This window comes from Lipotes vexillifer, unplaced genomic scaffold (genome assembly GCF_000442215.2).
Source record: "Lipotes vexillifer unplaced genomic scaffold, Lipotes_vexillifer_v1.1 scaffold22, whole genome shotgun sequence".
Taxonomy (NCBI): Eukaryota; Metazoa; Chordata; class Mammalia; order Artiodactyla; family Lipotidae; genus Lipotes; species Lipotes vexillifer.
Window position 1 is genome coordinate 647,728 of NW_006779050.1, and position 26,061 is coordinate 673,788.

Consider the following 26,061-nt stretch of genomic DNA (forward strand, 5'->3'; position numbering starts at 1 on the left):
GAAAAGTAGAAAACCTCACTGCCCTAGATCATTTTTTAAAACAAGGAAATGTGTAAATAAGTGTCAGTGAAAACGAAGTTAAAGGACTGCTATTTAAAGTCAGCACCACCATTAAAAATATAACAGTTATAATTGGATATATTTAGCAATGTATAAGTTTAACCAATCAAGCATAGCTTAGTTTCATTTACTTTATAATTTATTTCACATATCATGCACAATCCTAGGGATTTGAGGAAGCTTGCTCTTTAGCTTGAGGCTAAAATGCAAGGGGATAAATCCTTCTCTTACATTATCATATGCATGATATTATAAAAATTTCAAGAGGATGATGGATTTGGGGAGAAAATTCAGCTGTTCCTTACTTGACCAGCTCAACTCTTAATGGTTATTTGTAGGGTGCCAATGGAATGAAAGGAGAAAAAGGAGACTCTGGATTGCCAGGTCCTCAGGGTCCTTCCGTAAGTCCATGGGGGCTGAACTTCCATGGTTCCCGAAAAACTCTGAAATGGGCCAATTATTCACCGACTTCAAGCTGTGCCAGATGACTTATCAACAGTAGAAAGGCCATGAACCTCTTGGTCTGTCAAACTGTAGAAGAAATATCTGTCAGCCTTGTACAGCAAGAGACAAAAGTGTCTCAGAGGTCTGAGTTAGAAGTGATTTTTCAGAGGACTATCTAATCCCGAGGAGAAAATCAGTGGTTTTCCCACAATGCTTTTGGATAGAGCTCTGTGAATGTAGAACCTATGTTCTTTTTTTCTCCAGAGCCCTGTTGTTGCTTAGTGAAATATTTGAGAGTTTAATAGTAGTTGTAGCATTATAGCATTTCTTGGTAATCAGTTGCTTACTTTTCTTTTAATGTACTTTTGATTTATTCTGGCTTTTGTAGAACAACTGTATTTTTTTTAAGTTTTTTTATTCTCACAAAGGAATTTCCAAATGTAGAGAATCAAATGCATCACTTCTTCCAGTATCCTTCCTCTGCAACCATTAATGGCCTTAGCAGAAGCCCAGCATGAGATTCAAGCCTAACTGCCTTATCTAAATGAAGTAACCAAATTCATGTTTATTTTTCGGACATGCAGATCATAGGCCCACCAGGCCCACCAGGTCCCCATGGCCCACCAGGCCCCATGGTAAGTTTCCCTTCTCTCCAAAATATAATCATTTGTTTAAGAGCATGCTACCAGAGGAAACATGAACACATCCCTCAAAACAGCCAGTTTGTATGTTGTACTACTCTCTGTGGAATGGACAAAAAATAGGGGGTGCTTTTCTGATTGTAAAAGTGTTGTCTTTCACTCTCCCAGGCACATCTGTTGGAAAGAGCTAGGGTAGTTTTGTGATAGGAAAGTTGAATAAACAGATTTGGCAAGCTTTACTCCACTCTTAGGGTATGAACATTGGAAAATCATTTTAACGAACCACTGTTGTAGGCCATTAATAGCATAACAAGATTAATAATTGTAGCCATAAATGAATGTTTCTAACCAACTTTGAGGATTGAGACCCTTTAATGAAATGTTCAATAAGAACATTTAGAAAATAATACGATAAAAATTGTCTCACTTCCACAGATGATATATAGTGTTAGATCTTTTTCTTTTCACTTTTAAATACTTCTGTAAATACAGTGTTTACTGCAAGTATCCCTCAGTGACCAGTGGAGACAATGACTGTGTCCTCATAGAGCTTATGTTCAGTGAGGAAGGTAGCCATTAAACCAGCATAATTCTCCAAATGTCTACCTAATGACAGTTTTGTTAGGGCTAGAACCAGAAGGCAGAATGCTTCAAAGCCTTTTGACTAAGATAGGTTGGGAACAAGTCAGGCAGTCTCTAAGGTCACATTTGTCTCGACAGTGTCCCGATAAACCATATGTCTTCAATCACAGAGATTAAGTAAACTGTCAGTCACTCTTTCCTCCTGTTGTGCTCCAAGAAAGAACATCATTGGAATGATCTAAACCACAGAGCGTAGCCCCAGACCCAATCATCTATTTCTTACTAAGTGCCGTTTCTATTTCATACCACAAAACAATTATAATTAATCTGATTTTCTTAAAACTAAACAGTGCTTTAAGAATCAAGCAAGTGGCATACTTTTGGCGTTTTTATACTCCCGCCACTTTAAGTTAGAAAATTAAATTTTAAAATGCTATATCCATTCATATCATAAAGTTAGTTTAAAGGAATTTAAAACCATTTCTAAAATGAAATGAGAATACTTGATAAAATGGCCATTTCCTGAAAATGTTTATCCATAACATATCCAAAGGGAAAATATTATTCCAATGTAGGCATATGTAACAAATATCTATGTATTGCTTGCTTAAAAAAAAAAACAAAAACTTTTTCCTACTGTTGTATGATTTTGCTGATGAGTATTTAAATACTCCTGTCTCCAAATAGTTCATTTAAATGACTTGAAAGTTTAAAGCAATCCACAGTAATCTTTAGTTAATTTAGGTTGACTAATTAGTCTCTATACTTAGATTTTCCACGAAATACAGGGGACAAGCCCTGATTCATGAATGTGTTGTGACTTCCTTCCACTGGTAAATAATTGTTACAAGAGCCTTGAATAATTCGTCTTTGTAAAAATGAATGCATTCTAAATAATAATGTTTATCACTCCTGTACTAGAATCCTTTTCTTAGCCTTGAAGAAATAATGCAACAGGGTTCCAAACTTGACTGTCATCTCCTCATTTTCTTGCTCCTTTAGGATTTCTTAAAACCTTGGGTCTAGAGCAGTTAGTAATTGAAAAGGTCTCCTTCTCACTGGTACTTAAAGTTCAAAAATTTTTTAGCAAATTTTAAACTCATAAGGTATCTCACATATTCCACCTAGATTTTTTTAAATAGAGATTTGAGAAATAGAGGTAGTGTGGGTTCACAAACACTTTTTTGTTTGTTTTTTTTCCTTCCATATATAACCCTGGCAGATTCCCCCCTCCCTCTCACAGGTATTTAGCAGAAAGAATTGCTGTTAATGAACTTCCTATTACAGAGGAATCCAAGAGCTAGAAGGAACTTTCACTAGGTATTAACATCCACTGGCCTGCCTCAAACAAAAAGATTCTTGTTATACGTCTCTTTTGTTACTTTATATAATAGTTAATAGTCACTTCTGCTGGGAAAAAGTGAATCAGTTCTTAATTAAAAGCTGTGTTTTCCATTTTCAGGGACCCCATGGACTTCCTGGACCAAAGGTAATCCAACAAATCCCTTGATTATTTGATGGCTGTTTCATTGTTAATCGTGGGGAAGCATGACAGAAGCATGTCTGTCCTGTCTTATTTATTTGTCAAGTAATGTTGATAATCTTTAAGCCTTTAAGTATCCAGATGTTTAAATTTCACAACAACGAATGACTTACAACAAATTTAAGTGATACCACCTAGAGATGAATTAGTCCTCATTTTGCCTTTTTCCTTGTCACTATGTAAGTTTCTTAAGTTACTAATCATAATATACTCAAAATCAACATTCTAAAAGGAAAAAGAAAAAGTGAATCTGATGACATTCTCAGACTAGTCCAGGTGCTCTTTCTTAGTATGGTGTCTTTAGTTGTATTTTCAGATGTTATTAGTTGAGACTTCTTGCTTGTCATATAGCAGTACTGCATCTAAATGCTTTAATTATCCAGCATCTTAATTTTGTACTACCCCAGAGGTCACTAGTCTAGAATGAGGTGAGGCATATCAAGTATGCTATACTGAAGAGAAGGTTACATCACATACACATATTCTATACTCTGAATTAACAAGAGACCAATGGAGAATATCCCTTCCTTGTGAGAATTATTGCAGTTTGTATTGTGAAGATGGATGAAGGTGCATTCTTTGCCTTTGTGTAGACCGAGAAGACACCTTGGAGGATTAAAATGAGCCCTGAAAGACATGCTGCTTCTTTCAGTGAGCATATGTGATGAGGACGTATGTTCTGATCTCAGCTTTGCCACTGACAGGCTGTGTCACCTTGGGGAGATTATTTACCCTCTCTAATCCTTCATTTACTCAACTAGGTAACTTACCTCAGAGTGTTGTGATGATTTAATGAGGTATGATTATAAAACACTTCACAGAATATCCAGTGCAGCTGTTAATAAACACCCAATAAACATCAGTTGTTATTGTAATCTTGTGTTCTGATGCTTTGTTCTGAACAGAAAAATTTATCTAGTCCTCAAGGCTGCTTGAGAAAAGGTTCAATGACTCTTGCAACCTCCTCAGTAGTGAGTTGATGCATTGAAATGGAGAGGGGGTGAGGGGACACATAAATGCAGTGCAGGCGCTAAGAACCAGAAAGCCTAGAGGCAGCCCACCCTCTCCTCTGAGCACTCCCGCTGACCCCCCAGCTTTAGGGGTGGCAGAGGGATTGGTCTGACTCCAGAAACCTGAGTTTCCTTTTCGAGATGAAGCAGGTGACTCACCCAAGAAAGGAAAGAGTTCGTGCCTCTTTATTCTTCTTAGAATGCCTTACCTTCTGATAAAGCCAGTGATTGACAGTGTCTCAGTGGCATGGATTATAGTTTAGGGTAAGAACATTTTTGTTGGGGTCAAAAGAGAGCTTATCTGTCAGCTCTGTGGTCTAGGTACTTATCTAGCCTTCTTGGGCCTCTTTCCCCACACTGGACTAAATAATATTTCCTCTGTTGACTTTTGTTTGGATTCTAAGGTGCCACTAAAGACCAGATTAATTGTAATGACTCAGGCCAAAGCCACCAAGATTGAGTTTCTAATTCTATGAGTGATTCAGTTACCCCATCACCATTACATTAATAGATGCCCAAGATCCTTCTGATATGATTCACTTTGCCTACACTTAACTTCAATTGTTATTTAAATCATAGATTTCAGAGAATTATAAAGTTGAAAACATCTCATAGCTTACCTGTGCTAGTTCCTTGATTTTATAGATAATAAACTATAGGCTCAGGAGATTTAGGTTATTTGCTCTAAATTACACTGCCAATTAAATGACAGATCTGGGACTAGAATTTAGGTTCAGAGTTGAAATTTGAAATTTTTGCCCCAGAATTTGATTGTTTAAACTTACCTTCTCAGTTTACGCCTATTCCTATCAATGCATGATTCCTCACCAAAGAACTTCATAGCCTACCAAGGCTGCCCTGCCTGTTCATCATCTTAAGATCACTTGCTGAATGAAAGTCCACACACATGCAAAGCCCTGAATCTCAAGTTTAGACCAGTTAACTGCAGTTGACTACTGAGCCTTGGCTTTAATCTCACATTGACTCCAGCTCTGGGACATTCCCAGGATCACACTTTACCAACCATAGAATATTTGGCTTTCCTTCAGTGGCAGCATTGCAAACTCCCTCTCCTCAGAGCTGCCAAACTCCATTAGGTCATGCCAATGTGTTTATTATTTTGTGACCCCTTTGAAAGTTCAAATATATAGCATGGTTCCATGGATGACTCTAGCTCACTGTTTCCTAGAATTTCCTGATGAGAAGAATCACCTGGGAGACATTAAAAATACGATTCCTGTGCTGCTATGGTCCAGGTGGTGCCCTGGACTCTTTAACAAGTACTGCACTGATTGGCACCATCAAGCAAACGGGGGAAATACTGCCCAGATTAATAATCCCTCCTGCCATGTAAGCATAACCTCTCCCCTCTCCCACCTCCACCACTCAGGACTCTATAGGGCATTTAAAACTGAAATCATCTTCCTTCCACAAGTCTTTCAAGATTTTCTTGATGAAATTAATATCTGTACTTAAAAGCTGAAAATGGAACAGGTCAGAATTCTATTTCTAACATGCTGCTGCCAATAGAAAATAGTGTATTACATTCTTAGGTTTTTAAAAACAGAGTCAAGAGAATTTATCACTTATCATGGCTTTTGTATTGTCACCTTAAGTTAAATTCAAACCTACTTTATTCTGAGATTGGACAGATAGACAGTTAGTAAAGCCACATATAAGTTCTGTGATCTTCACATTCTCTCCTAGGATTGGCTCTTTGTTGTCTATTCTATTGATTAATCCATGTAGGGACCTGACTTGCAATGTCAGTGAATGAGGATTCACCAAATGGCATTACTTCAAAAGTCATTTGCTACATTTTTAGCTCATTCCCCTGGGCAAAATGCTTAAAGGCTTAAAATATTCATATATATAACACTGTCCTGCATATTCCAGTTTTCCATTCCAGCAGAGTGAGTCTTTCCTGCTCAGCCTCCTTCAGTATCCTCCACTCCGATTGTCTTTGATTTACTTGGTCAGAACAATGTAGCATAACACCAATTTCCTTGAGGTAAAACTGAAAAATTCGAAGCTCAGACATATACATTTTGCTTGTAAGGAGCACACTTTCTCAGGAGTTCTGCTTCCTAGAATATTATTTAATTGTCAATTTCAGTTTGTTAATTCTTAAAATTTTTTTTTTTTTTTTTTTTTTTTTTTTGCGGTACGCGGGCCTCTCAATGTTGTGGCCTCTCCCGTTGCGGAGCACAGGCTCCGGACGCGCAGGCTCAGCGGCCACGGCTCACGGGCCCAGCCGCTCCGCGGCATGTGGGATCCTCCCAGACCGGGGCACGAACCCGTGTCCCCTGCATCGGCAGGCGGACTCTCAACCACTGCGCCACCAGGGAAGCCCTAATTTTTAAAATTTTTTAGATTATTTTTGAACTGATACAAGACAAATCTAGCCTGACTCTGCTGTTACTTAAAACTGGAATCTGCAACCATTTCAGAGATTGGCTCTCTTCTCTCGAAGTTGAAACACCCATGATAGCAACCAAAATCGGCATTTGCTTTTGCATTTAGGGTGAACCAGGGTTAAATGGTGTTAAAGGATTGAAGGGTGAACCAGGTCAAAAGGGTGACAGAGGACCCCTTGGTCTTCCAGTAAGTAAAGAAAACTTTCCATTTCAGTGCAAATCTCAGACTTTTCTTTCTACCCTAAGTAAGAACTCTGGTTTACTCAGTGACCGTCTTATGGTTGAGATTTCTGTAACTGGAAAACATACTGTGTTCGCACAGAGCTCGGCCCAGTTTTGCTTTCTCTGATGTGTGCTCTTGTGTCAGAGGAAGACCCTGTAACAAACAATGCCGTAAATGTTCTGTCATTCAATTACGTACATGCCAACCTTCCATTATTTAAGGCTGACAATTCTCCCATCACCCGCCCCTTTAAAAAATTATTATGCGGATTATTTCATAATTGTTCCCAAATGTTTTTATTATTTAGTGTAGTGTCAAATCCTCCCTCAATTTTTATTTTTTCTTCTTCAATACCAAAAACCATAGCCCCCTGTTAGTGGAAGGTATGCAACTGGCCATTGTTGAAGGCGTGAGGTCAGTGCCGTGGTTCCTTACATTAATCAATCATATTGTGGTCTAAATGTTAGATGTTGTTTGTGCTGGAAATGCCCTCTTACGAGGTTCTTGCGGCAATAATGGATAGTATGGAAGAAATATTTTGCAGTTATGTAGAGATTTTTATTTTTAATGAAAAGATTTCCAACTTTCATGTACTTTATGCTAGTCTTCTTACCACAGCAGCTAAAAAGATATTTTTAAATGATTATTAAATATGAGGAGTGTTTTTTTTTGTTTTTTTTTTTTGGCTGCACCGTGCAGCATGCAGGATCTTAGCTCCCCGACCAGGGATCGAACCTGTGTCCCCTGCAGTGGAAGCACAGAGTCCTAACCACTGGACCACCAGGGAATTCCAAAATATGAGTTTTAGTTTCAAGCTTTTCATATGCTGTCTATTCAGTGAATGCAGATAAAAGTTAGTAAAGAACATTATAGATTACATTATTAAAATATGACATAAAATTGGTAATAGAAAATAGTTTATACACGTCTCCATAAAAAAATTGGTGACTACTTATTTTGTTTTTCCCACAAGTACTGTATTCTAAGTACTAAAGTATTCCTCTTGATAGCCGATGCCTTACATAGATCAGGCACTTAGTAGATGCTTAATATGTATTCATTTATTGAATGATGTAAGCCTTATATTAGAGTATAGGTTAAATCACACCAATTAGATCATGCCACAGGTATAAAACCTAAAACCTGTATAATATGTGTGAGTCATTAATTCACATTCCAGGTAAATATAATATTATATAATCAGTGCAAAAATTTTATCATCCCCCTATTTATTTTTAAATTTTAATAATGGTGACTCTGAAGAAAGTATCAAAAAGCAAAAGAAAGTTTGGATTTCTATTTTATTTAAACCCTCAATCTGATTTCTTTAAAGTTTGCCCTAATTTCAAATCTAGGACTAGTGGTCATTTTTATGTAACATTTAGCCAAAAGCTCTACATATGCTAGCATTAAGCAAATGATAACACACGTATTTTTTTTTAAATTTTAATCATTGCTAAGTAAATTGAATTTTCAGTTATAATCTGACTCACGATGGGATTGTACAGAAGGAATTGTAAAATAAAAAATGAAAAGTACCCCCCCAAAATGTATGGTATAGCATCATTTGTAGAGTTTGCAGCTGGAATAAATTTTTTTTCTTCCATTTTGTATTATTAACTACATCTGAAGCATAAAATGGGGAAATAGTCCTGCAACCTTGCCAAGAGATGTAAAGAACTAGTGCATTGTCTTTCTTAAATACTCCTTGATCAAATCAACATTTTTAAAGGACTATAAATAAACATTTGAGTTTTGAGATACAAAAGCCATACCAAAAAAGTAATTGCGCTTATAATTGAAACAAGCATTGAAAATGTCATCTTTTGGTCATACGTTATGCATAGCCTAGAGTTGAAGGGAAAGAAAAGCATGCATTGCCTGAGAACAACATTCAATTTTTAAAGCATTTCCCATTCAGACTTTGATGCTTGATTACTTGAAGTGAGCTGAGGAGCAATGTTGTTTGGGACAGTCATTTCTTTTTGGACTCATGAAGTTTTCCTGGCTTTTTCCTGTTCCTAGAAGTCCCTCTAGTGGTGACTAATGTGAACACAGTAAGAACAATCCAGAAAACAATGAGTATTGTCTGTGTAAAATCCAGAGTCACCCTGACATGTTAAAATTCTGCATTTGTTATTCATAAACGCTATTTTAACAAGTAAAACTAGAGCTGTTTTCTTCTCCTCTGAAATTCTAACTTGATTGATATTATTATAATGAGCCCTTTCCTAGAAGATTGGCCATTATTTTTTTTTTCAGAACTGAAAGAAGTATATTGTGAATGGCACAGTCTTTAGAAAATTAATTTCATATGGAAATTAGCAACCCAGACTGTTACTGGTGACTATTTTAAAGCCCACTTTATAAACCTCATTCACTTGATTTCTAAGTAAGAATTTATCAAATGGAAATGTCATAAAAATGCCATCATCTGTGGGGTGTTTATTGTCACATGGTTTTTTTTTTTTTAACTAACAATTTGTAGCAATGTGATATTCATCCCAGAACCCTGTGACTGCGTATTATGTTGTTTGAAGTGTTACATTTGTTCATCAGTACCTCATACTAATCTCTGTTCTTGTCATTCGTGTTACACCCACCAACCCTGCTACCAACCAAATCACACAGGGAGCATCTGGCTTAGACGGAAAGCCAGGATCCCGGGTGAGTCAGCACCTCAACTTGCTCCAACATGTTTTGTGGCTAGGACTTTTATGCTTCAGGACAGACTCCCATCAAATGATGAGGGATACGTAGGACTGGAGCAGAAGAAAGTGGACAAAGATAGTGGCAGAAAAGGGAAAGGTAGACAAAGCCTGGGTTGCAGCCTTGTTTGTCATGCAGCCTAAACTGCAGAACATCTTTCTGAAGCCGGGGTTCAAGTCTGGATAACTTGTGACGTGGGAAGAATGACCAGTCTAGTTGGCTTCGTTGTCGTAGAATCCCAGACAGATTTTTCCATAACCAATGAACACTTCCTGCAGTTCCATGGGAGGGGCCCTCTGAAGGAATCAAAATCGTGTGAATTTATTTCAACTTGCTTTTCCTTTTATGTTTATGTCCATATTAGAAATGTAACTTCTTTGGAACTAACTTTCAAATCTCCGTTCATTGAAATGACTTGTCTGTCTTCTGTCATTTTGTCTCTTTTCTATGGTTCTTAACAGCTCCATCTCTTAAATTTCAGCTACAGGTCCTCAATATTTAGAAGTCTTCTGAAGATGAACTTTGAGTTCAGGCAGTAAGAAAAAGATCAAACTGATGTTGATAATTCACCAACATTAGAATGAGTTTAAAACCCTGAATTATTTCATATCACAAGGCTCATAGAATAAATAAGAATAGTAAAACAGAAATAGGAATACTAAAAATATTGTGCTAGAATAGTTTCTGTTTGCAAATATCATAATAAATTCATTGCAAATCTAAGCATAGTCTTCCTGAAAATGAGCAAATATACCTGAAGTCCTTGCTACATTTTTAAGAATCAAAAAGAATTCCGAGCTCTTCAATTCTAAAAACCTGTTTCAGGCAGTCATTATTTTCAGTGGACCTCAGTGTTCCTATATTCATCCAAATATTATCTCATCTGCCACAAAAATCCTAATCCTGAACCAGGAGGCCAGAGGGCAGTTATGCCATTAAATCATCCAGCTGCCTGGTTTGTGCCTTATAAGCCTAGTGACTTGAGCCACTGCAGCAGAACCTATAAGAATAATTCCTTCCTTCTAAGCCCCCTGCTGCTTCCAACAGACCGGAAGAAAGCTTGAAAAGTTAAACACTGTTCTCATTTAAGTTTTTTTTTTTTTTTACTTGTATAACTATTCGAGCCTCTTAAACAGCTGAAGACAAGACTTCAGAGCATTTGTGGCCAAGAGGAGTAGGGGTAACTGTAGGGGCAGAGAATGGATGTGAAGAGGTGATGTGAAGCAAAAACAATTATTTTTTCTTAAGATTTTGGGGGCAAAGCGAAGATTTTCCATTTAGTCAGGGAGGAAATATATAATTAAATAGGATATACAGTATTTTGTGTGAGCCTTTCATTGCAATAGGCAGTTATATAATTCATCCCTTTTGCATGAGCTTCTTGAAAACTCGTGGCCTGAAAGAATCAAGCATAAAGCAGTTTGAAAGGAGACGTGTTGTCTTACTGACATGCTAAGGCATCCTTCACCCAGGAAAAGTCCAGGATAAATTATAACTGCTTTTCTTACAGCCCTTGGGATATGTCTCATATTATATTATTTTTATCTTTTTTTAGGGTACAGATGGCCCTATGGGACCCCATGGCCCTGCAGGTCCCAAAGGAGAAAGAGTAAGTTGCTCCTGAGGTTATTAAGCTGTGACCTAAGGAAAACACAGAGTGTGGCTTTTCCATTTTAGTTGATCTGAGCTGTTCATTTCCCAGAAGAAATAAAAGGCCATCTAATAGTAAATGGAAATAGATGCCATCTTAAGTTCTATTCAGAGTCCTCATGCTGAGAGAATGACAGAGTATTAGAATATGCCTGCCTTAACAACAACAAAAAAACCAATGCATACATTTTCATAGCTAAAATAAATAGCTCAGACCATTCCTTCTTAACCCCTAAGGAAGATGTTTTCATTTGGCCTTAATCCAGAAAGTTGATGTCAATAGGTCTAAAATTTCCAGGACTATATATTCTGGTTGATAATCTTTTATATAAAGCTACTGTATTCATTCAGAATAAGTTATAACTTTTCTAAAGGGAACTTACAAAACCTAAGTATTCTCTGCACAGTTACACATGCTCCTCTTTTTAAGCAAAAGAATAGCCTTTCTTTAACCATAAGGAAATAATTTTAGTGCATTATAAAACAAAAACCTTCCACTAACCTCTCTATTGTTGAGCCATGTTTCCATATCTTTGGGGGGAAAAAAGACACTCAGAGTGGAAGATAAACATCTGATACAAAAAAATGTACTACAGCATCAGCAGCTGGTCATCTGTCTGGAACTTCTCTCCCTCTTTCTCTGTTTTTCTTCTGCTTTTTCTTTTCCTCACCCTGAAAAACTTAGGTTTTTTTGTATCTGAGTAGAATTGTGTCGTCAGTTTCCCCACCATCCAGGATAGGATGTAAAGAAAGTATCCTAATGGTGAGGACTTCAAAATGTTGGAATGATTCATTGTGCAACTTTGTGGTCTTTTAAAACTAGATAGAGTTTCATCAGTCTGGGATAATTTGCTTTAAAATAGAGGGCCACATAGTGATTTCTTTGGCATACATCCCCATCCCAGAATTCCATGTCCTATAAAGTGAATTCACTTATTCAGTAAGTATTTATCACATTAAGATGTACAAAACACAGTGTACTCCTAGTGTGGAATGAAAACGCTCTCTTCCCATTTATGAAGTCTATTTTGCTAATTGTTCTAATGAATTGCGTAATGATAATTGATTCATCATCCTATAACCTTTTATTAGTACACCGTATATACTTAGTACTGTGAAGGAAGCAGCTATTTTCCATGATCTAGAAGAGTTTACAATCTAATTGCAGAAGAAAAAAATATCTGCAAGGAATAACTAGATAACGAGGCCTTAGTGAATACACATAGTACATGCTGTGCATTCAGCAATGAGGAAGGCTGGCTTTACCCAAGAATCCTTCCAGGAGGAGGTGAGTCCTAAAGGAAATAAGTCATCTGAATTTATTTCTAAGGTCAAACAAAAGACTTACGAAGATCATCTTAATTAAAAAGATTTAAAAGCTAAGAGCCTCAGGCTGCTGGTGCATTCAAGCATTGTATCAAGAAATCCAGTACATGAACTAAAAATGGAGCAGCAAATCTCAAGTAGTCTAGTGGCAGAAGGCCCTGGAACTCAAGAGGGTTTACCGTTTGGTAAATCAGCTGTTACTTCCGAGAGCTCCACAGTGTCATAGGAGTATCAGGTCTCAGCGCTGGGGTAGAATTCACCAGGAGAGCAAATGAAATGGCTAAGAATTTGTGAAGGCATAGTTTAAGTCAAATGGTGTGCAGTGTAAAGTGTTACACTTGTATTTACTCAGCATGCTAACTGTCTTAACTGGATCAGATATCAGTCCTGTCTCCAAGTGCCCCTCTCCCTAAGTGCTAAACTGGAGTGTGATTCTCAAAGTTAATTGATGGAGGTGCCATCTGGACTCTCTTGAAAAAGTTTCAAATTTTAAAGAGGCAGGAATCAAGAAAGGGGTTCATTCTAGAATAATTCCTCAGTGTAGACATGCAAATTAAAGATCCTGAATGAAATGAGACCAGCCTAAAAGAAACCAGGCATTTGACAGACAGTGTTATTCAAGAATTGTCAAATACGTGACTGGCAGCATTAGTAGTCGGCTCTTCAGAGCACCTATCGTCCTAACCTTCAGCCGATTTCTTCATCTTGGCCTTGTAACCACTAAGGAACTCCATAGAGTGTGTTAAATGTGAGAGGTTCAAAGTTCTTTTGGAATGAATTAATCCCGGAAAAGAAGTTGCACGTTCAAGGCCCTGTGGTAATATTTCATTCCTAAAAGTTTTCAAGCTGAAACCATTAAGCTGCTTTTGGCTCCAAGTGACTGAACCCCAACTCAAAATGGCTTAAACAATAAAGAAATTTATAGTTCTGTGTGGCACAATAGTCAAAGGAGGAACCCTAGGCTTTGCTTCTGTGCCCTTTCCAAGAGCCGGCTTTGTCTTCTGACCACAGGCAAGCTGGTTGCAGCGGTTCCAGACCCCGCCTCTGGCGAGGCATCGGCAGAGAGCAAACATAGGGACTGTCTTCTCCTGTATCCTCCTTAGCTGTGAAGAAACTGTCCCCAAAGCTTCCCAGCCACTTCCCCTTATACTTCATTGACCAGGATTGGGTCATATGTCCCCTTCTGAAGCAGCCACTGGGAGTGAGATGGAATTGTCATTATTAGCTTAAAGTAAGTATTTGGGGTGAGCAATTCTGCAAGACGATCTCCGCGGCTTTCGTGACAGCTGAATTCAAATCAGCCACGGTATATTCATTTTCAAAACAAAATAAAGCTGAAGTACTCAGTCAGAGGAGGAAGAAGGGAGTAGGTATATCGAAATAATCTGTGGAGATATTTCAAACCACAGCTCCTCTAATCCATTGAGTTTTTACGAATTAGACCAACTCCAGGTTACATGAACCTTCCTTCTAAATCCCCACCTCCCATTTACACATGCACACACGCACAGCATTACCAACAGCACCACCACCACTTAAAAAATCATAAATAACACAGACAGATCAAACTGAAAGAACTTTATTTTGAATTAGTGCTCTTTGGGTGGCCAAGCCCTTTTCATTAAAAACAAGACCTCTAACTGTACGATAATAATGAGAGCTTCTTTTTATGGACATGTTATTTGGCAACATATAAGTTCATGTTTTATAATCACACTTAATCTTCAGAAAAATTCTTGCAGAATATGTATTACTCTTCTTATTTTACAGCCAATGAAACACAGGCACAGAAAGGTTAAGAAAGTTACCCAAGGCCACACAACCAGTCAGTGCCAGAACTGGAATTCAAATTTAAATCTGTTTCATTTCAAAGCCTGGCCACTTTACTGAATGCAATTCCTGCTCTTTCAGTAATAAACGTAAAGTAATAATGAGTAAAAGTGCAATAAGCTTTAATCATATTTATTCCCCCAAATCTCCCTATACTATATGTGCCTCTAAGTGACGGTGCTAATTAGCACCAACAACCCCTAAGTTTAAGTTAAAGAAGAATGTTGACAGTAACTTGAAATTTGCTCACATGGGAACTTGGAGTGTAGAGAAACATAGAATAATACTTGGATCTGCATATGCACAGTTATCAGCTGAACTTGACATTTTACCCCTGGAAGAGATTTGCTACCATTAATCTTCTTTAGGGGTGTGATAAAAGAAGGTAACATTTTCTTTTGGCCCCTCACGTAGACATCATCATTCTTCTGAAGTTTCCATATTAAATACTGACAGTTTAATTTTGGAGATGGCAGCAGAAGAAAACACTACTTGAAACGCAGACATCTCTTTTTTTATTATCACAATTTCATATTCCTGGGGCCACCTCCAATTACACTTATTTTTGATGAGCATTCAAGATGATCGTTCAACAAATCAACCAACAAAGGATTAATCTCCAAAATATATAAACAGCTCACGCAGCTCAATATTAAAAAAACAAACAACCCAATCCAAAAATGGGCAGAAGACGTAAATAGACATTTCTCTAAAGAAGACATACAGATGGCCAAGAAGCACATGAAAAGCTGCTCAACATCACTAATTACTAGAGAAATGCAAATCAAAACTACAGTGAGGTATCACCTCACATCAGTTAGAATGGGCATCGTCAGAAAATCTACAAACAACAAATGCTGGAGAGAGTGTGGAGAAAAGCGAACCCTCTTGCACTGTTGGTGGGAATGTAAATTGATACAGCCAGCCACTATGGAGAACAGTATGGAGGTTCCTTAAAAAACTAAAAATAGAATTACCATATGATCCAGCAATCCTGCTACTGGGCATATACCCAGAGAAAACCATAGTTCAAAAAGACACATGCACCCCAATGTTCATTGCAGCACTATTTACAATAGCCAGGTCATGGAAGGAACCTAAATGCCCATCGACAGATGAATGGATAAAGAAGATGTGGTACATATATACCATGGAATATTACTCAGCCATAAAAAGGAACGAAATTGGGTCATTTGTAGAGACATGGATGGATCTAGAGACTGTCATACAGAGTGAAGTAAGTCAGAAAGAGAAAAACAAATATCCTATATTAACGCATATATGTGGAACCTAGAAAAATGGTACAGATGAACCAGTTTGCAGGGCAGAAATAGAGACACAGATGTAGAGAACAAACGTATGGACACCAAGGGGGCACAGTGGCGGGGGTGGTGGTGGTGGTGTGATGAATTGGGCAATTGGGATTGACATATATACACTGATATGTATAAAGTAGATAACTAATAAGAACATGCTGTATAATAAAATAAGTTAAAAAAAAGATTATCGTTTAAGCTGAGACAAGCTCTGCTACTTAAATAGGTACATGGAGAGAGAGTGATGAGGTAGTGAATTCCTACCTTATCAGGCACTGAGTAGAAAGCATACAAGTTTTTAAACCCTCTTTTTCCGAAAGGAAGCAAAACATACATGATTGTATTGATTTGACTTGATTCATGAATTCTGCAAATATTTACTGATGTGCCGGACACTATTATAAGCTGTGGGCATGCAGTAGGGAAAAAAGCCAGGGCCCTGGCACCCTAATGTGCAGATTCTAGTGAGGGGCTCAGCAGAGAATAGACAAGTTATAACGTGGGTATGTCTCCTGGTGTATGAGCACCGTGAAGCAAAATACAGCTCAGTTAAGGGCAGGGGCAGTCAAGGAGGAAGGGCTTGCTGAAGAGACATTTGGGCTTGCTGAAGAGACATTTGGGGGAAAAAGAATTTTCTTATTACATTTTTGAAAAAGTAGTAACTTAAAATAATTAGTAACAAATAAACATTTCACAGTAAGGCCAAAGAAACCCAAGCACCACACCCTACATATGCAAGTCCTTTTGTACCGCTGGGCAGACAGTCCTTCTTTCAAAGGTGATCCTGTAAAATATGCTAACATGGATTTCTTTTGCTGTATCACTGGCAGCGGCCCCGAAACAGCCTGACTCTTTGGAATTTTGATAGAATGATACTTCAAATAGAGGCTTTAGCCACAGGCCATCAGGGAAAGTGTGTGAATGTAGGTGTTTGTTTATGATTTGCACTTTCACCTTTCATTATAGGGTGAAAAAGGAGCTATGGGAGAGCCGGGACCCCGAGGACCGTATGGTCTTCCCGTGAGTTCTCTTGTCTCGCGATGGCGTTTCCCTTCAGCATGTATAGATGTCCCTGGCGTGGTTAACCCTCCCCTCGTGGGGAGACTAATCCCATTAGAGGAGCAAAGAACAATCCACTAATTCTCTTCAACACCAGTGTAACTGTGTACTTCTGAGATAGGTCATATTTGTGTCGTATTCTCACACTCACATACAGACACCCACACACTTCACCAGATTGAGAGGATCAGAGGTTGTCCATGAGATGGACAGTGCTAACCTGAAAGGGGGCTTTTGACTGTCAGATAACCCCTCCCTGGGCCATCTGACCAGACCCATAATTGGCCCTTCTTTGGGAGGTCATTGTACCAGAAGTGGGTGTGGAAGCTTAATTTTAAAAACTCTCATCAGACTTTATCTGTTCTCATATATCACTTACAAAAACTGCTTTTGCTAATAAAAGATATTTCTCAGATTGATGTTTCTGATGACTTTGATGTTTCTGACCTTTCTAAATTACCGTAATGACAAGTGATCTTCAGAACAGAGAAGGTTGATAGTGTTCTATCTTCTGAAAATTCTCAATTACACCCACTTCAAATTGAGGGCCTCGGGTTCGCTTCAGAATATTATCTTTGGGATAATTGTAAATGATTTGATGGGGTAGGGTAGGACTACAGTAGAAGCATATACTGTTCACAGTGGCGGGGGTGGTGGTGGTGGTGTGATGAATTGGGCAATTGGGATTGACATATATACACTGATATGTATAAAGTAGATAACTAATAAGAACATGCTGTATAATAAAATAAGTTAAAAAAAAGATTATCGTTTAAGCTGAGACAAGCTCTGCTACTTAAATAGGTACATGGAGAGAGAGTGATGAGGTAGTGAATTCCTACCTTATCAGGCACTGAGTAGAAAGCATACAAGTTTTTAAACCCTCTTTTTCCGAAAGGAAGCAAAACATACATGATTGTATTGATTTGACTTGATTCATGAATTCTGCAAATATTTACTGATGTGCCGGACACTATTATAAGCTGTGGGCATGCAGTAGGGAAAAAAGCCAGGGCCCTGGCACCCTAATGTGCAGATTCTAGTGAGGGGCTCAGCAGAGAATAGACAAGTTATAACGTGGGTATGTCTCCTGGTGTATGAGCACCGTGAAGCAAAATACAGCTCAGTTAAGGGCAGGGGCAGTCAAGGAGGAAGGGCTTGCTGAAGAGACATTTGGGCTTGCTGAAGAGACATTTGGGGGAAAAAGAATTTTCTTATTACATTTTTGAAAAAGTAGTAACTTAAAATAATTAGTAACAAATAAACATTTCACAGTAAGGCCAAAGAAACCCAAGCACCACACCCTACATATGCAAGTCCTTTTGTACCGCTGGGCAGACAGTCCTTCTTTCAAAGGTGATCCTGTAAAATATGCTAACATGGATTTCTTTTGCTGTATCACTGGCAGCGGCCCCGAAACAGCCTGACTCTTTGGAATTTTGATAGAATGATACTTCAAATAGAGGCTTTAGCCACAGGCCATCAGGGAAAGTGTGTGAATGTAGGTGTTTGTTTATGATTTGCACTTTCACCTTTCATTATAGGGTGAAAAAGGAGCTATGGGAGAGCCGGGACCCCGAGGACCGTATGGTCTTCCCGTGAGTTCTCTTGTCTCGCGATGGCGTTTCCCTTCAGCATGTATAGATGTCCCTGGCGTGGTTAACCCTCCCCTCGTGGGGAGACTAATCCCATTAGAGGAGCAAAGAACAATCCACTAATTCTCTTCAACACCAGTGTAACTGTGTACTTCTGAGATAGGTCATATTTGTGTCGTATTCTCACACTCACATACAGACACCCACACACTTCACCAGATTGAGAGGATCAGAGGTTGTCCATGAGATGGACAGTGCTAACCTGAAAGGGGGCTTTTGACTGTCAGATAACCCCTCCCTGGGCCATCTGACCAGACCCATAATTGGCCCTTCTTTGGGAGGTCATTGTACCAGAAGTGGGTGTGGAAGCTTAATTTTAAAAACTCTCATCAGACTTTATCTGTTCTCATATATCACTTACAAAAACTGCTTTTGCTAATAAAAGATATTTCTCAGATTGATGTTTCTGATGACTTTGATGTTTCTGACCTTTCTAAATTACCGTAATGACAAGTGATCTTCAGAACAGAGAAGGTTGATAGTGTTCTATCTTCTGAAAATTCTCAATTACACCCACTTCAAATTGAGGGCCTCGGGTTCGCTTCAGAATATTATCTTTGGGATAATTGTAAATGATTTGATGGGGTAGGGTAGGACTACAGTAGAAGCATATACTGTTGTCTCAAGGTTTTTAACCCCTATGTATTTTCCACGTACCTTGTACTTTCTAGTTTTTATGAATTGAAATAATAAGCTCAAACCATGATTACTTGAGTGCTAAAAGAGATGTTGATTTTGAAATAGATTTCGAAATCTAACTGGTGGAATCAAAGCAACTTCTCAGCAACTTTTGGGTGGATTTGTTGTGTGATTTTCAATGCCCTGAAAATCTGCTCCACGGGGCTCAGTGGATCATCCTTGCACAGCAGTATTATATTCCTTCTATAATAGGGGGTCATTAATTTACAAACAGTTTTTAAGCTGTGATCTTCACACCTGCAATATTTATAGACAAGGTGTACATCTAGCCAAATTAAAATTGTATTTAACAATAAACAGTTTTCACATTCTTTACACACTTATGAGCTAACTACTAAGTTGTCAAACTAAAGTAGCGTAGATTTGCTTATTCTGTTAGTGCTGGTGTGTTTTTAAATCAACTAAACAGTATTTTTGCTTTTGACTTACTCTTAAGATTGATAACTTGAATACCAAGCGGACTATTTAACCTGATATAGAATAAAAACATTTTCATGACACTTACCTGCAACATTAACCGTCACTTCACTTGATTTACTAATCAATAGAGAATCTTTTTCACATTTCTGAATTAATTGTTTTTATACTAGTGTTGCATGTCCAGGCAGCCTTAAATAGAATAATAACCTATTTGTGAAACTTAGGAACACTAATGTAGCTACTATGATTCTTTGGCAGGGGAAAGATGGAGAGCCTGGTCTTGATGTAAGTAATACCTACAATAAACATCTTCCCATTATAATAGATGCTGATGGTCTCCATCATCAATAACAGCAAGAGTACTTCTAATTTTTTTCTGTGCACATAGTTATGTGTACAGCATATATTGCTGTGTGTGTAGGTAGCAATATGAAATAAACCACTAGGGTTGGCATGAGATAGACATAAAAGCAAAAAGCATAATTATCTAGTATGAAATTAATAACTGACAGTTGATATAGGCACTTCAAAATACTTTCCCAAATTAGACACTCAACATGAGTGGTTAAATTACTTATTTTAAAATATGCATAAAATCGAAATATCTTTCACATGCTACCCTTAGGGAATGGTATGTTTATTCTCAAAGCTATTATGCAGTATTTTTCTTTTTAGCATAAAGTCTCTATATATCTTATAGTAACATAATTCTATAAAAATAGAGAATGTCAAAAGTCAATCCCTCCTAAAATGATTACTGCTCATCCTGTATTTATGTGAATAATAGCAGTAGCAAAAAGTAATAGTAGTTACTCTTTATTGGGCACCATTTGTATGCAGACATCATTCTGGTACTTTATATATATCATCACATTTAATGCTCACACCAGCAGATGTGTAGTATTAATAGGTATTAACCTCGTTTTATGGTCAAAGGACTAAAATGGTGAAGTATGTTTGCCTGCAGTCCCACAAATCAGAGAACTTGCCAGGATTCAAACTAGGATCCCAATATTCTCTCCACTATACATTTCTTTGGAGAAAAAGCAAGAAACCTTTTGTTTACAGATACTTGAGATGTTAGGAAACTGTTATTTCTAAGTGCCACTTTACCCATCTAAGTTTTGAGACTTGAGGGCATGCCATGTTTCTTTATATTTGCGTTCAGAAACATGAATTCTTAAGGTTTTTTTCAATACGGTGTTGCCACAGTTATACCAATAGATCTTTTTGGTTTGCTTTTTATCCTATAGGGTTTCCCTGGTCCACGAGGCGAGAAGGGTGATCTAGGAGAAAAGGGGGAAAAGGTGACCTCTCCAGCCTAGCATGTGCCTGTTTGATTTTTCTGCTTCTGTCTGCTTTGCTGTTCAACCTGTGTGATTCTTTCATACGTCTAATCTTTCTCCATCCTGTGCTCCAAAAACACTCTGATGTCTGATCTGAGGAACCAGATCTTCACAGAGAAATAAAGAAGGCTACACTGCAAGAAATAAGGGCACTGTTAGCACAGAAGAAAAGAATTAAAATCCCCAGATATCTGGGCTACAATCTTTGGACTACCTGACACCAATTAATTGAAAGCTGAAGTTTTCAGGGGTTTTTGAAAATGGGGGTGGGGGAGGCATTTATGACATTAAGTAAAATTAAATAGCACAAATCTGCAACAGTCTTCTGGCAGAGCTCAGCTAACCCTGTAAATTCAGCATCTCATTCATCTTTACAACATTCCCAGTAGAGACAGAAGATATGTCCTGTATCTTGATTTTTTTTTTTTTTTTTTTGATTGGAAAGTGGAAGGCAAGCAGGATGCCCGATAAACCCAGTGAGTCCATTACACAGGGACCAGGACCTGTTGCCTTCGGACACCGTAGATATATTCTTTTCTTTTCTTTTTTTTTGCGGTACGCAGGCCTTTCACTGTTGTGGCCTCTCCCGTTGCGGAGCACAGGCTCCAGACGCGCAGGCTCAGCGGCCAGGGCTCACGGGGCCCAGCCGCTCTGCGGCATGTGGGATCTTCCCGGACCGGGGCACGAACCCGTGTCCCCTGCATCGGCAGGTGGACTCTCAACCACTGCGCCACCAGGGAAGCCCACTGTAGATATTTTTAAGTGAAGATATTGGTGTATTTTATGAGATTGATGTTTAGGCCCTGTCTCAAGACCGTCAGCTCCAGGGGATAAGGACCCAATATCAAGCAAAATGGTTTTATGTCTGGAAGCAAAATGTGGATCATGGATTTTTTTAAACCACTTTTTTCTTCTTTAAACAATAGGTTTTTTTATATTGGACACAGCTGAAAAAGGGAAAAAAAATTTTTAAATCTCAGCACCTCAATAGAATAATGAAAATCTTAAAGTGGCTGAAATGGTACCTTCATAATTCAGATTTAAACCAATTCTATTTCTCAGATTAATTTATGTCCTACTGTACTTACCACACTATTTTCAAAACCCTATAAATTCTCTTTAACAGTGAAGTTCATAGCTGTTGAAAAGCAAGGCCAAATGAGAGTTGCCAAAAAAAAAAAAAAAAGGATATTAAGACTGCTGTGTGTTCTTTGGACATTAAACATTACTTAGCTTCCCATTGCTAGGAAGGCTCATGTGAGTGGTTATATGAAAGGACCACCATCATCATCGTCAATATCGTCACATTTATTGAACACTTATTATGTTTTTCCAAGAGCCTTACATAAGAGAAGGCTTTTAATCCTCATAACAACACCCTAAGTTTGGTGCTATTATTGTCCCCATTTCATAGACAAGAAAACTGAGGCATTAAAAAAAGTTCTTTTATTCTGAATTGTAAATTCTAACTATAAAATATACATGTTTTGAGATAAATTGTACATGCAGTCTTTTAGCCCAAGGTGTCTCTGTGTGCTTTCAAGGTTATAGGCATTTATTTTATATTTACCGAATGGATTGTATGAGTCAAAAACCTTATTCACTCAAAAGTATGTCACCATTATGAAGAGATTCATTCTAATGATCTTTTAAACAAAGAAGAAATTACTGGTATTATAACTTATGAAAACCTAAAGCTACAAATTTAATCCTCAGAATAATGTTAATCACCCATACAAAAATATTTCCATATTTCAGACTCCATAATTAGAAGTTTTATATTTAGGGAAATTAGATACAAATGTGAATACTTTTTTTTTTTTTTTTTTTTTGCGGTACGCGGGCCTCCCACTGTTGTGGCCTCTCCTGTTGCGGAGCACAAGCTCCGGACGCGCAGGCTCAGTGGCCATGGCTCACGAGCCCAGCCGCTCCGCGTCATGTGGGATCTTCCCGGACCGGGGCGCGAACCTGCTAGCCCTGCATCGGCAGGCGGACTCTGAACCACTGCGCCACCAGGGAAGCCCGTAAATACTTTTTGTATATCATTCTTTGACATGGGAGACAAAAATTAGCAAGAGCCCTTATGTGATCATACCCACAAAGACAGATAGTTACAAAACTATGCTGATTAATAATAACACTGACACATTATCCTCTGTAAAATAGTGTCTATTTTCCATAAAGCTTGAGGTTCACTAGAATATTACTGAAAAACGATTCCCAGAGCCTGTTAAAGTCAACATTCATATGACAACACTTTCCATTGAGTGATTATTCTGAGTTGATTAACCAATCAAAAAATGAATTGAGTCCAAAATTAATAATACCCAAGACATCTGGTGTCAGTCACACCTATGTAAAGAAGAGTCCACTCCCTCCCAATGAAGTTTAAATCAATTTTACGTCACGGCAATGATGTTACTTGCTGAGGAAGAATGTCGATTCATCTTGCACGAGTGATCAATTTACTCCCGAAAGCTCCTCCCATCTTACTTCTTATCACACCTGCTCTCATTTCATTTCACCCTGGCATCTCGGGTCGTTGTTTTTGATCATGATCAACTAAACCACACAGAAGTTCTCTCTTTCCCCGATATTAGAGAAACCCAAATGGCTTTGATTCTGAGCCTTCTGATGCAATGTTTTTGGCACACAGGAGATAAATGTGGAGCTTTCACTCACACAGAAAGGATGCATTAATTTGAGTGCATCTCATCTATATCTGTTATGTATATGTCTTTGAATATTCATGTTGTTTCGCTTCTGAAATTATTCAGACTTATTGTATCTGCCATCCTGATTGCAGAATGAATACACGAATTTAAATATGTATTGCATAGTATTTTGTATTCTGTACTGCGCCAGCTTCTTGTCTATAAATATGCAGGTATTTGTTAATGTGAAACAGCTGACGTGCATTCCTTACTTCTCCTTTTGCCTCCTTTCCTTAATTCCTCCATCCCTATGATCCATGCAGTTTTCCACAACCTTTACCTTGATTCCTAAATACTAATTTCCATGGCTACATTCCCACCATGTAATTATCCTGCCTACCTCATTTTTAGCATTAGCTCAACTGAATCCAAACTGCTTTTCCTCTCTTGAACAGAATATTTTTTTTTTGTTTTTTGGCTTTTGTTACCTTGTGAGCAAGCTGGAAACCCATTTACCATTGTGAACACCTGGCATGAGACCAATAACAGTGAATTAAAGAATATCTTTGAGTTTATAAACAAGTCTGTTTCTCCAAGTGGCATTGCTGAGAAATCTTAGCACTTTTAAAATTTGTTTATCTGACTTACTAAGGAAAGTATTTGCTTTTAGTTTCCTTTAAAAGAATGTTAAAAGAAAGAGTATATTTTTAACACACTGAATATGTTTAAATGAGAACTAACTACAAAAAATAATGTCAGAAAGTTGGATTCATTTCAAAAAGATAGAAGCTGCCAGGATTTTTTCCTTTTCCTCTGGCTCAATGTAGCTTTCATCTGTTATAGGATTAGAAAAAAAGCAAGTTGGCAGGTACTGAAAATTGGGTGAAGTCTCCATTATTCCTCTGAACTTCACTGCCACTGGCTGGATTCAATACAGTTGGTATCTGTCATCTTCACCAAAGCGGTGGCGGGAACACCTCATTCACAAGGACCACGGCACTGGGGTCTAAGTCAGCACTGATCCTCCTTTCTGATGTGTCACCCTTCAAGTTCTTTCATCTTGTTGAATCGTTTTAATAAAATCCTGTATATCACTGCCCAGAATCCATTGCCACTCTGGAAGTCTGTTATTTTTCATATCATGCCTTACCTAAACCAGAAAACAGTGGTAAATGCCTTTCCAGACTTTTATTGGCTAAACCATCTTTTGAATCACCGTTACTTCCCCCCGCCCCCCCAAAATAAAACCTGTCTTATTTAAACCCTTGTATCCACAGGGGGAAAAGGGAAAGAAAGGCAAAAAGGGGCCTAAAGGGGAGAAAGGAGAACAGGGTGCTCCTGGATTAGATGCACCCTGCCCGTTGGTATGTCTGACTCATGCAACCGTCTCCAGATGTCACATGCGGAGGCGAAGCTGGGAGAGGAGCAAACTGGAGGGACCGCACCAGAGGGGGGTCTGATTGGCGTCTTTTAACGTAGACTTTAAGGCCCCAGAAAAATAGATATCAGGTTGTCAATGTGTTCCACCCCTTGTCTCTGGCCACCAGCTATGCCTGGTTTCTCAACACTCAAGTGTTGATGTGCATCCGGGGCATGAATGCGGGATCGGAGGAGGAACCCGTGCTCCTCAGTCCTGCTCCAGAGAGCAGGTCCCTGTTCCCAGGCAAGCGCTAGTTGTAGGACCACATCAAGCTCTGTTTTGTTTTGTCCAGCATCACTGGATGTTACTTTTCCCTTCAGAGTTGCTCCTCTCCCAGCCTTTTGTTATTGTGGTTATTTCATTAGCAGAAATTGTGCTTAAGTGATTTCTTCTGTTTAGTAACATTATGAGTTAATCTTTACAAACAGGGATTCCGTGGCGTTAAGGGGGAAAAAGGGGAGCCAGGCCAGCCTGGCCTGGATGGGCTGGATGCCCCTTGCCAATTGGTACAGTATTTCTCTTTCCTACCACCCTGCATGCAATTCCTTTGTTTATTACATATTCATCTCTCTCAGTGTAAAGTGGTACTTCTGGAGCAAGCTTTACATGATAAACACACTACATGCATGTGCATGAATAGCTCCTTCAGTGACTGCAGAGTGAAAAGAGCATGCACGCATTTCAATCAGTGACTGCAAATTAATCTCCTGACATTTTCTCACAACTGACACGGCTGCCACGTCTGTGTTCTGGGGAATGTCAATTTATCTAATAAACATTTCAAGATGACATTAAAAGTGCATTAAAATCTTCTATGTAAAGGTACAACTAGGCTATAATTTTGGGGTTTACCCCTAAAGTTATCTCTTTTTTTTTTTTCCTTAAAAGAAATAAAGGCATCTTTGCCTCTTTCACTAAATTTCTGTCAGGCTGTAAATAAGACCAGACCTACATAGTTGAGCTTCTGTGGTCAAGACTTAACCAATTCAAAGGAAGAGACCGTAGGGGAGAAAACCAAACTTCTCTGAGCTTCTAAAGATAATAGTCTGCAGCCCAA

The 26,061-nt window shown here is 38.4% G+C and overlaps 1 protein-coding gene and 1 non-coding gene across 2 annotated transcripts in view; one reads left to right on the forward strand and one right to left on the reverse strand.

Annotated features, from left to right (window-relative positions):
- COL25A1 (collagen type XXV alpha 1 chain) overlaps positions 1-26,061 on the forward strand; it is a 483,537-nt gene that overhangs the window by 456,121 nt on the left and 1,355 nt on the right. The window contains exons 28-35 of the mRNA XM_007452167.1: positions 399-461; positions 1,089-1,139; positions 3,190-3,216; positions 11,185-11,238; positions 16,718-16,771; positions 19,843-19,869; positions 20,838-20,891; positions 25,433-25,510. Of these exons, the coding sequence (XP_007452229.1) occupies positions 399-461; positions 1,089-1,139; positions 3,190-3,216; positions 11,185-11,238; positions 16,718-16,771; positions 19,843-19,869; positions 20,838-20,891; positions 25,433-25,510 (408 nt within the window). The remainder of the gene's footprint in view (positions 1-398; positions 462-1,088; positions 1,140-3,189; positions 3,217-11,184; positions 11,239-16,717; positions 16,772-19,842; positions 19,870-20,837; positions 20,892-25,432; positions 25,511-26,061) is intronic.
- TRNAG-UCC (transfer RNA glycine (anticodon UCC)) lies at positions 7,635-7,707 on the reverse strand. The gene has a single exon. It is a non-coding gene; the product is annotated as a tRNA-Gly (tRNA).